The following is a 12,478-nucleotide window of genomic DNA, read 5'->3' as shown; positions in this document are numbered from 1 at the left end:
CCGCTTTTGTTTTTCCTGGAATGTACAGTGTCTCCATCCTCTGACCCTGTAATGCATTTAAGTGGACGCTTCTTGCAGACAGAAACTAAAGCACTGCGATACTGTGATCTCTGTAAAGTCCATCACTAAAATTGTCTAATTTCATAATGCAGAAGTTGTAAAATACTGTGAATTACTGGATGTTTGCTCAGATAATAATTATATTTTATGTGAAGTTGTTCTGAAGGGAGATTTTTATTTTACTGTGCACTGTGGGATGTTTGGAAATTCCTCCATATGGAGAATTTTTACATGGTGACGTCAAATCACAATACAGGTCTTATGTGTGTTTTCCCTCCTTTTAGTTTAAGTTTGGGTTGTTAGACTCTTTCCTACTCCATTTTTATTTTCATACCAATCTTTTTTTGTTCCTGCAAATCCCCCTTCGCCTTTTGCCTGTACTAGGTTTCCAATGTTAAAAATTAAGACGTTCGGGCTGGTTACATAGTACAGAAAACTTGCCCCGCTGCAATATAGTTATAGATTGTACCAACGACTGAAAGTCCCGATCAGCAGCCGATTCCTATGTACACACTATACAGGTTTTATAAGATTTACCATCAGATCTGTGCTCTTCATCTGTCATAACCATCGGCTGAAAAGATCGTGGGGTAAATTTCTCAAGATGAGAGTTTTCCGGAGGGGTTTGAGAAGTGGAGATGTTGCCTATAACAACCAATCAGATTCTAGTTATCATTTTGTAGAATGTACAAAATAAATGATAGTTAGAATCTGATTGGTTTTACAAACCCGCCGGAAAACTCTCAGCTTGATACATTTACCCCCGTGACTCTAAACTCTATGGAGATCCTGATCATGAGTGCAGACACACTGCAGGATTGGAATGAGAGATTGTTCCATTGTTTTCATAGATTTTTAGTCTGGTTTAAAAAATCAAATGATCCGATATGACGAGCTTTGGAACGGTAATAGTTTTTTGGTTGCAGCGTACACACTAATGCCATATCGGGCCGAACGGTCTTTACCGTGTGATTGGCCAGATAATCCGCTGAAAACCTTGTAGTGTGTCCCCGGCCTAACTCTGGCCAAAACCATATAATTTTTAATTTTGGCCTAGGTGCAGAGATGAAGCTGCACTACCACCTTTGGGTAAAAAACTCCTTACCTGATGGCGTTAATCATATTTTTAATGCTAGTAGGACACTTGTACACAGTGATTACATATACTCTGATCATGTCAATATTACAGAACAGTCTCCGTAATTCAATGCTCTCTTCACTTATCGCCATTAGAACTTTCTGAACAGGTCGCTGGATAAGAGATTCAATCCCTGTAACTGTAAAGAATGACATAACATGAATGATTTATAGAATATAATTTGCTGTCTACATTGTATTTTATAGGGATTATTAGACTAACACTTTGGCTATACGATATAACTTGTATCTGACGCAGGCTGTGTATGTCTTATAGATATGTCAGACTCAAGAGATCGCCGCACACTGACACGCAGGATGGAGTAAGCCGGTGCCCCCCGCCCTTCAGGCCGATTACCCGCACGTTCAGCTACTTGGAGAGAGGTGAGAACACAATCCATGTCATTGGTAATCCGTGTAATCCACTCATGTCAGTCTGGGCTCACTGACCTGCAGTCTGACATGGCCACACATAGTGGGGGGAGTCTTAAAAATAAAATTAAAAGTGCTTTGAAAAACGACAATGCACCACGAAAGCTGCTGCTTAATAAAAGTGAAAGTGCTGGTTTTTTTTATCTATTTAAATGTCCCCAAAACTGCTCCTGTCGGTCATAGTAAAATGGTGTAACATCTCGCCAGTGCCCCCCATCCCGGTGATGAGGTTACGAACCTCGAATTTCACTGTATTATTGGGGCAATGGTATGAAGATCTCATCCATCCCTGACCTTAATTTATTTTTATTTATTTATAAAGCACTGACGCATTACGTAGCACTGTACATTGACGGGATTATAACAACAAATTATATACAGTGACTTGCAACGATGGTGCTGCGCAAATGAGCTTACACTCTAAGAGGTGACGAGAACAATGATATGTAAGTTATGCAGCTTTGAGGACTGTTGGTCTACTGAATTGTTTAATATACCATTTAGATTCCTATATGTTCCTGTATTGCTGTAGAAACTTACTGTGTGTTTTGATCTGTTGTCAGCTATATTACGCTTGGTATCTTTCCACCAATAACTGTCGGCGGTAAGGCTTCATCCACATAGTTGGGCTGCGCAGTTTTCGGTTCAGACGTCCCCTTTCCTTTACATTTGGGACTTTTCTGTTCCTCATTGTTTCAGCGAGCGGTTTCAGATAACAGTTGTCAATTCACATATTGCCATTGTGAAACAATTATGCTCCTGTTTAGATGCTGGATGTATAATAATCTTATTGTTCGGATAAGTTTAAATAAACTTTTTTTTATTTTTTTCTAAGGAATTTTCTACTGGTGCTTCTTAAACAATTCTAATTATTATTATTAATTATGCTTTTTAAATAATAGTTCACAGTTTAGCGATGCATCAACCATTAGCCGTATCTAGAATTTGGTAACTATGTGACTGTGCAGACGGGAGGGGACGTTATATTGTCACACCTGGGTATTATCATGTTTAATGCTGACACTATGTCATTGCTAACTGTCTGCATGTTCTACACCTGTCCTTCCAATTGTGTTTTCGTGGGAGACCGAGTAAAGGATTTTGAAATTGATGCTAACAAAACATCACTTAATCACATGTTCTACAACCCCCCACTCATAAAATAATGTAAAGGAAACCTGTCATGAAAGCTGACTTGTGTTTTAAGACCAGGGCAGCGTCCTGTATTCGGTGCATTACAAATAAAATGCCAGTTAATGATTTTTGTTTGACAAGAGCCCGGTGCAGCAGTCAGACTCCACTTGCTGATTACTGCTGCGGACATTGTGCGCTATAGACCGCGCTGTTGGCTACTTAGGGGTAGCGCACGGTGACCTGTGATCTTTTGCAGGGATTCCCTGCTTTTGATAATGTAGCGTTCGTGCTTCGCTTTATCCTACACACGTGATCGCGTATTGTCCGCATTTCCGTATCGCGCTGCCTTCTCTCCTGCGCTAAAGTGGAATATTTCTTGTCATTAGAGCGAGCTGTAGAGTCGGATGGGGGTACTAACTGGAGAAAGGGGGGGTGATCAAAGGCTGTTATCCGCCTTTATTTTTATTAATACAATATAAGTACTGTGGAGCATTGCACTAAACCCCATCATTGCTGTAGGATACCTGCCTCTTATCTCTGAGTCTGCACTCTGGTCCCCCCCCATTCAGCTACATTCAAGCAAAGGTGTTAAGCTGACACCCACTGTAATGTAGCCAAAGACTGAGCAGAATGTACCAAGTCATGGGGAGATCGGGGGATGCTGTTTAACAATAATATGTGTGGGGGAGATGAGGTGGCCACTGGCTCAGAGAATGAATCGGCAGCTACTACCAGTGGTCCCATGACTGGGGCCTGCAGAGCGTTTCTAACATCAGTCTCTTGACTGCTTGATGTCTGCAGAATATCTCCTCTACCAGAGGCCAACGCTGGAGCCTATTGATCACCGAGAATCAGGAAAGTGTGTAAATAACTGACTACTTTCTTACATTTTGAACCCAGCCCGATACTTAATTGCTCGCTCGGCCTGACTTTCCACATAGAAATAAGATTACTTTGTTAGGGTGCGGTTTGTGTAGTGTACGAGTCCTAGTGGTCATGTCCTCTCGCCGGACACCTAATTTCTGTTCCCTGTGTCTTTTCAGCCTGGAGAAGTGATGGAGAACTCATCAGCAGCCTCGGCCTCTTCAGAAGCTGGTAGTAGCCGCTCCCAGGAGATTGAAGAACTCGAGAGGTTTATCGATAGTTACGTTCTGGAGTATCAAGTTCAGGGGCTGCTGGCTGACAAGACCGAGGGCGATGAAGAGAGCGACAAAACCCTGTGTAATATATCCCAGGTGAGATAGTTGGTAACGGTCATGCGGCAATCCCCTTTTCTCTCATAAACTGCAAGAGTCCCAGTACCACGTGGTTCAGAAAATATTCCCACTGTTGCCGTCACGCCATGTATTCCCCATATTGAGCAGTGGAGGATGTTCAATATGGTTGGAACGCAGACAGGTTGTCCTTGAACCTGATTGGACAAGCAAGGTTCATGCCTAAGCTATTTATAGTGTTGGTGTCAGCAGTGGGATTCTCATGGGTCTCAGTCATTGTCAACCTGTAGCTCTGACCGTGGTTTTAGTAAAAATGTAGTTTTCATTCATTAATTTAAGTTATGATGAGAAGTGCATTTTACTAGGCTGTTAATAAAGGTGCAGCTTATTTCCCATCTTTATTATTGTGACAATTAACAAAACTAATTTTTACACATTCCAAGATAATTAGCATTAGCAGTTTGACAGTCTAAATAATTCTGACATTTTGAAATTGTCCAGCCAGCCTGATCCGTCTAGTCCATCGTTTTCAGAATGTGGTTGGGGAGAAAGATTTCATGGGCAGCTTTAGCTGCAAAGTCCTTCTCTGATAATCTTCTTCCAAGGACTCATGCGGCCGTCATCTGTGATTACCACTTCTCGCTGTCCCCATGCAAGACTTTCCCCATGCTGCACCTATACTCTCTAATGCTTTTTGTAAAGGCCGTTCCAGTCTCTTTGTATGTCCTCTATGCTTAATGTCAACGCTCTACTCAGCTTTGCATTGTACCACCTCCTTCCCCATTCTCCTGTCTATAACAGCACTTACTACGGCTCATAACACTCTTCTATGTATTATTACATCCGCTCATCTCTGATCTTTATCACATATTTTGTTTCTTGCGATTTGTTTTTTTTTTTTTTTTTTTAAACCTTTAGATTGTAAGCTCTGCTGATCAGGACCCTCTGACATTATGTACCTGTATTGTTCTCCGCTTATGTTTTGCTTTCTCCTCGCTGTTGTATAACGGTGCAGGATAGGTGAACACTGTCTAATGAAGTTTAAAGGAGGAAATCTACTTCCTTTCTGCTGATTAAAGATTAAAAGCGAGAGGTCATTTGAGCGGGTTATGTGGTTGTAAATGATGACTCCACCCCCTTGTAAATACAGTACTTCAATACATATTTATACCTCCGTAAGTCAAACAAGTAACACGTGAAGAAAAGAGCTGACCTCATCTAGCTTAGCAGGGAACTTCCAATTGCAGATCTTTTAATAGAAGTTTATTGATCTGTTTTTTATCGACGTGCGTTGTAATGTCCGTGGATGTCTCTCTAACCAGAGTGTACTCTTCAGAGAATAGGTCTGATATGATTTATAGGGTAATAATGCCTGTTTTAGAAAAAGCAGAGCTGTCTAAATTGAAGGAACCACTGATCATATGAACAAGGCTTTCATAGAAGCAAAGGGGTAATAAAGTGTATCTGTCATACAGTAAAGGCTGCTATCCTGAGGGCTGATCAAATACTTGATGCAGTATATCCGTTCATGCCTCAGTGATGTCACTGGTTCCTAGTGACTGGATAGGCTGCACTCTCAGTGATGTCACTGGTTCCTAGTGACTGGATAGGCTGCATTCTCCGTGATGTCACTGGCTCCTAGTGACTGGATAGGCTGCATTCTCCGTGATGTCACTGGCTCCTAGTGACTGGATAGGCTGCACTCTCAGTGATGTCACTGGTTCCTAGTGACTGGATAGGCTGCATTATCAGTGATGTCACTGGTCCCTAGTGACTGGATAGGCTGCACTCTCAGTGATGTCACTGGCTCCTAGTGACTGGATAGGCTGCATTCTCAGTGATATCACTGGCTCCTAGTGACTGGATAGGCTGCCGCCCACAAAATCACCACCTCCCCTGTGTGCAGGTGACGGACATGATGGTCATTAATCAATCATATGAATTCTTCTTTACCATGACTTCCAATTAAGATTGCACAACTGATTCAAATTATCAGGGGGACTTAAAATCTGCAATACATGACATTTGTAATTTTCATTTAAAAAGAAACAAAATACTTGTCTAGTAAAATTCAAGCAAATAACGTCCTGTTAAAATTTCGGAGCACAGCTGTGTTCCTGGTTAGATTTGATACAGAATCTGATGTACCAAGAAAGGAATTTTTCATAATAGAATGCACAATCCTAATGCATTGGTTTGGAACAATAGAAAAGAGTTTCTGGTTTTGTTTTTTGTCAGTGTTCCATTAGATTCCATTCCCGCGCATCTTATTCCCGCAGGGTGCGCGCTTTGTACTTGCTAGGATTCATTTCTTTATCTCGTAATTCATAGTTAAACTGACGGAGCGTACTGACCACTGCCCCTTGCTGGAGAACCTTCCTCTGTATTAGACGTCCTTGGATCAGCTGCACAATGAACTTAACCCACGTTGTATAAAACTAAAATCTTATCTGAAAATAATGGAGAAATGAAAGGCTCTCTAAATCAACATTTAGATTTATTGATGAAGCAGAATGTAGGTGACATTATTTTGTCGGGGATATCCATAGATGCTCTGTTGACAAGTTTATTAGAGTATTACCTCTCCTCTGAATTACAGGCATCTGAAACTAATCTCACAAATTGAGTGCAATGTTAATGGGATTTGATGCAGGGCAAAAAGCTGAAATTGCAGTCAGTTTTGCTGTGACATGACCGGCCCTGCCCCTTTGTTTAAAAAAATAAATACAAAAATAAATGCTAGTTCATGTGTACGTCTTCTGATCTCACTCACGGGCCTGTGACCTGTGTCCGTTTTCTCTCTCTTACAGTGGACAGTGGAATGTAATGAACAATTGGATGTAAACCGAACTTCGCCAAAAAGGAGAGGACCCTCCTACAGCCACAACCAGGTGAGGACGATGTTACTCATACCAATAACTGTGTTACCCAAACAGCTTCATGGAATAGATCACTGAACCTAGAATACAATTTGTTTTGGCATAAAAGGGGCTTCTAGTGACCTTGGCAGCTTTTATAGGTTTATGTTTCAGGCGCTCGTCAGACCGAGGGCTTTCAGATTGTGGGGGGAAGCTTTTTCTCTCTGCACACAGCTGACTTCCTGTTTTAGAGCACTGCAGTTAGCCCTTTGTACAGGAAAAGTCTGATAACAGAGAACAGTAGTCTGTATTCAGCTGCACAGCAAATGTAAATACTATGTCCATATTATATGTACTGTGTAAGTGTGAAATCTGCAAATCTTTATATATTGGATGGCACAGTGGTCAGCATTGTTGTTCCACGGCACTGGAGCTCATCAGTTTGATTCCAACCAGCACTCTATATGTGAGGAGTTTGTATGGTCCCCGCGTTTTCACCTTGGTTTCCTCCCACAGTCCAAAAAAAGAATGTTAGGTTTAATTGGCTTTGTATGAAGTTTACTCTTGAGGGAAAATTCAATTGGCGGCGATGTGGCGTGAGGACATCATGCCGCCCACATCGCCGACAATGTGGCCGGTAGAAATCCCCCTAGAGGTCCGAGGGGAAAAATGAGCTGAGATTTCTGTTGAATCTCTGCTGCGAAGTGTCTCGCGGACGTTCCAGAGATACTTTGCGGCTGATTGAATTCCTCCCTTTGTGTGTGTGCATGGTAGAGAATTTAAAGTGTGCGCTCCATAGGGACAGGGAGTGAATATATACACGTATACCTCTCCCTGTTGGAAGATACAGAATTATACACTGATGCTGGGGAACAACCAGCAGAATGTAATCTGTAATAAATATTACCCTGATGTTAGGAATGTTTGGTATGAGATACACAACAGGTACCAGGCTGAGCTGGTTTACTTTGTTCTGTTTAGTATTTGTCAGACAGGTTTTCAGATGTTGATACTTCTCTGCTCAGGTTCCAGATATATAAACCATTGTGCTCTGTCTTTACAGACTGATACCTGAGTAGGACGTGTGTTAAGCAGGTTATCTGAGAACGTACCTACGGGATGATCCATATGCCCATTCTGAGAGGTGACCTAACTAGGGCAGGAGCAGTGAGACTATATCACTTAATGCTGCCTGGACGTCCGCCCCATATTCCTATCTCAAGCGGTTGTGCCAGGCTGTTATTACCTGTACCACGTCCTCCTGCTCTGTGCCACTGTCAGCTGCTTTTATCATATTGTATTTGAGGGTGACTATTTATAGGACCACAAAACCCCAAATTGAATTTTTCAGATATGAACAATTATCATCATCACCATTTATTTATATAGCGCCACTAATTCCGCAGAGCTGTACAGAGAACTCACTCACATCAGTCCCTGTCCCAATGGAGCTTACAGTCTAAATTTCCCTAACATACACACACCAAGAGTGAAACTAAGGTCAATTTGATAGCAGCCAATTAACCTACCAGTATGTTTTTGGAGTGTGGGAGGAAACCGGAGCACCCGGAGGAAACCCACGCAAACACGGGGAGAACATACAAACTCCACACAGATAAGGCCATGGTCAGGGAATTGAACTCATGACCCCAGTGCTGTGAGGCAGAAGTGCTAACCACTGAGCCACCGTTCTACCCCCACAACAATGAATGTAGAATACATTGTTAATTGTTAAACCCACCCCCTTCCCTCTCCACCCCTTTGTTAGACATCTGATGCTCCTACCACATCCTTGGGACTGTGTGCCGATAGGATCTGGGGCAGAGCAAAAAGATGCGACTGGGTGCCTGTGACACCACTGACCTCCCCCTGCCCATCAAGTCCACCAATATGTATTGGGAATTTCTGCAAAGCAAGTCTGCCAGGCTGTCAGTCACTGTCTTGTTAAAGAACTCCCTTTCTACTAACAGGGTAACCTGCTGCTGAGGTCTGAGGATGGGGTATTTATTTAGTATAAGCGCACCAGTTATTTCATATACACCAATCGGCCACAACATTAAAACCACTGACAAGTGAATTAAATAACATTGGTTATCTCGTTACAATGGCAGCTGTCAGGGGTGGGATATATTAGACACTTGTGAACAGTCAGTTCTTGAAGTTGATGTGTTGGAAGCAGGAAAGATGGGCAAATGTAAGGATCTGAGCGACTCTGTCAAGGACCGAATTGTGATGGGTAGACAACTGGGTCATCTCTCTAAAACGACAGGTCTTGTGGGGTGTTTCCAGTATGCAGTGGTTAGTACCTACCAAAAGTGGTCCAAGGAAGGACAATGGGTGACAGGATCATGGACACCCAAGACTCTTCGATGTACGTGGGGAGTGAAGGCTAGCCTGTCTGGTCCAATCCCACAGAAGAGCTACTATAGCACAAATTGCCATAAAAGTTAATCCTGGCTGTGATAGAAAGGTGTCAGAACACACAGAGCATTGCAGCTTGCTGCGTATGGGGCTGCGTAGCTGCAGACCGGTCAGAGTGCCCGTGCTTACTCCTGTCCACTACTGAAAGCACCTACAATGGGCACGTGAACTGGACCATGAGACAATGGAAGAAGGTGGCCTGGTCTGATTAATCACATTTCTTTTTAAATCCTGTGAATGGCCGGGTGCGTGTGTGTCATTTACCTGGGGAAGAGATGGCACCAGGATGCTCTGTGGGAAGAAGGCAAGACGAAAGAGGCAGTGGTATGCTCTGGGAAACCTTGCATCCTGGCATTCATGTGGATGTTACTGTGACACGTACCAACTACCTAAACATTGTTGCAGACCACGTACATCCCTTCATGGCAACACTATTCCCTGATGGCAGTGGCCTCTTCCAGCAGGATAATGCTCCCTGTCACACTGCAAACATTGTTCAGGAATGGTTTGAGGAACATGACAAAGAGTTCAAGGTGTTGACTTGGCCTCCAAATTCCCCAGATCCCAATCCAAAAGAGCATCTGTGGGATGTGCTGGAAAAAATAAGTCTGAACTATGGAGGCCTCCACCATGCAACTTACAGGACTTAGAGCAGATCATTTAACATCTTGGTGCCAGATACCACAGGACACCTTCAGAGATCTTGTGGAGTCCATCCCTCGTCTGGTCAGACCCGTCAGAAACCTACACAGTATTAGGCAGGTGACGTTAATGTTGTGGTTGATCGGTGTATATTATATTTAGATAGCTAAAACTTTTATAGGGATATTTGATTTGAATGCTCCTAGGTAACACCGCGGTAGCTTTATCATATCTTCTAAAAAGGAAATATTAAGCCCATGGCAACCAATCAGATTCTAGCTATAAGTTATCTACATTCTAGAAGCTGATTGCTGTGGGAAATCGGCATCTGTTCTTTTTCTGGATACATCTACCCCAGTGTGCAGACCAGCGGTGTTCAACTGGTGGCCTGTGGCCCTCTGAGTCTTCGCTTGTGGCCCCCCCAGCTCTAATTAGAACGGAGGCAGCAGACCTCCGCATCATGTGACCTCCTCTGTACAGTGTGGGGTGGTCACGCGTCATACCAAAGGACTGCTCTCCATCCTTTCTATCTGCGGGCCCTTAATAGGCTGGAGCAGAGCCCCAGCTTCATAATGTTGTCCATCACTGGTGTAGACCTTTGTGGAGATGTTGGACAATGAATAATCTCCACTATTCCATCATCTCTAGACCAGAAGTTTAAAGATGGAATAGCGCTTATTCTCTCCCACATAGTGTCATAGATTGTCTCCTGGTTCCATGATGCTGCCTTGTTCTCTCAGTGGACCAGAGAACAGGCTTTCGGTCTACATACTGGTCCAACAGTCAATCCCTCAATGAAAGAGAGAGAGGTTTTTGTGGGTGTTTTTTTGTTGTTGTTTTTTTGCCTATTTGTATTAATAATTTTTTCAGTGGAGGTATCATTAAATATTGATTGCACGATTTGCACTATCATGGCTTGCCCCCGCGTACCTGGAAAAATTGCCTGCTCTCTCGGGATTCTGAATTTTGTAATTCGGGAGCCTCTGGGACATCCCGGTCAGTAGGCCCATGTGAGATACGGCAAATATCTGTTCTATGGAGACATATTTTCCTTTACTTGATGCTCAAAATAATTAAGTGTCAGTGTAGCCACCAATATTCAGTTTGTCAATTCTCTAGATGTTTGTGACCACATTGAGGCATGAGGCACAAAGGTTCAGAAAGGCTGCTGCCCCCACCGTATGCAGGGAAGACGTTGCTGCAGTAACTTACACCTCCTAATTCTGCAAAACGGACATGTTCTCAGCAGCAGTGTCTGTAGTAAGCGCTATGTCTTGCTGTATGGAACGCTTACACTCCGCATGGAATTCTGTGGATATTGGTTGCCAGGGTCAGAGACGCATAGCAACCGATGCGTCCAACCCACACATCCACCTTTTGAGGGACGGCAGTGTCTAAACCATGTTCTATAGAAGATCTGTGTTCTCCAGCATAGAGAGCTGCAGTGTGAGTCTGGTCTCTTCTTTAATAAACTTTCTGACCCCCTGGGCGTGTGAGGTGCCAGAGCATCAAGTACAAGAATTTACTTTTACTCATCTGTAAGTGGTAGCATAGCTCCCTCTAGTGTCAAGAAATCATAATGCGCAACAATTATTGGAAAGTGTTCTGGGGGAAAAAAAGGACTGATGTTTTTGCTATTAGTGCACGCAATCTATTCCAAGGAAACCCCTCGCAGAAATGTGTTAAATCTCTCTTGGGCTAAATGTAATTACACACACCATTCTTTATACAAAATCTGAGTATATCTCAATATTCTGTGTATTGATAACTGCTTAGTACCACTTCTCTTATTCTGCATATTTATGTATATTTGTGTTCTGTGTTTGGATAATTTCTTAGTAACACTTCTGGTGCTGTATACTAAACTTATACTTTTCTTCTGTATGCATGGACAACCATGCCTCTCCTCTTACCCCATATGAATGTAAGATGAAATGATTCTGTGTATAGACCTGGTACCTCTCAGTATCTGGTGGTATGGGCAGCTGCGCAGTATCACTGATCATCATACACCCAGTACACAGCTCAAGTGTCTGTTTCCAGTCTTCTGTACACAGTCTGTGATCAGATTTAAGTATACAATAGTGATATCCTATATTATGGTCACACTGTGGGCTAGTAGTGTTACGTGGCTATCGCAGGTATAAAATCATGCATTAGATTATGAATAAATTTGTCTTGTTTTTAGTTGCTGTAAACCACAATTTTAGGCTTTTGGTTTTTATTTGCCCTGAATATCTGATATTCAGTCTTTTTTTTTTATTTTTCTATAACTACAATAATGTTCTATTGATATATCGAGTGGCACTTAAATATTTTATTTTTATCTTTGTATAGAATGGAAATGATGGAGGCTCTCTTGACATGTTAGGTACAGAAATTTGGGCAGCGAGCACGTTTGACTCCATAAGGTAAGACGTCTTCATGCTACAGAGGAAATGCAACGGACTGCGGTTTATTCTCTGTCCTTTTTTTTCCATTGTCTTTTCTCTATCCCACCTACCGATTTACACACATTTTGCTGATAAACCCCTCCCATCCAATCCCTTCTCTTCTCAGCTTAGCTATTCGTATTTTTAA

General features: G+C 42.6%; 1 protein-coding gene across 5 annotated transcripts in view; it reads left to right on the top strand.

Annotated features, from left to right (window-relative positions):
- Window positions 1-12,478, top strand: part of CTIF (cap binding complex dependent translation initiation factor) — a 154,324-nt gene that overhangs the window by 27,623 nt on the left and 114,223 nt on the right. For all 5 annotated transcript variants that reach the window (XM_075185905.1, XM_075185886.1, XM_075185911.1 and 2 more), the window contains exons 2-5: window positions 1,475-1,581; window positions 3,807-3,998; window positions 6,788-6,868; window positions 12,236-12,309. In XM_075185905.1, coding sequence (XP_075042006.1) covers window positions 3,819-3,998; window positions 6,788-6,868; window positions 12,236-12,309 — 335 coding nt within the window. In that variant the 5' untranslated portion in view covers window positions 1,475-1,581; window positions 3,807-3,818. The remainder of the gene's footprint in view (window positions 1-1,474; window positions 1,582-3,806; window positions 3,999-6,787; window positions 6,869-12,235; window positions 12,310-12,478) is intronic.

This window comes from Mixophyes fleayi, chromosome 1 (assembly GCF_038048845.1).
Source record: "Mixophyes fleayi isolate aMixFle1 chromosome 1, aMixFle1.hap1, whole genome shotgun sequence".
Lineage (NCBI taxonomy): Eukaryota > Metazoa > Chordata > Amphibia > Anura > Limnodynastidae > Mixophyes > Mixophyes fleayi.
Note: the sequence above shows the minus strand (reverse complement) of the source record. Positions and strands in the feature narration are given on the sequence as shown.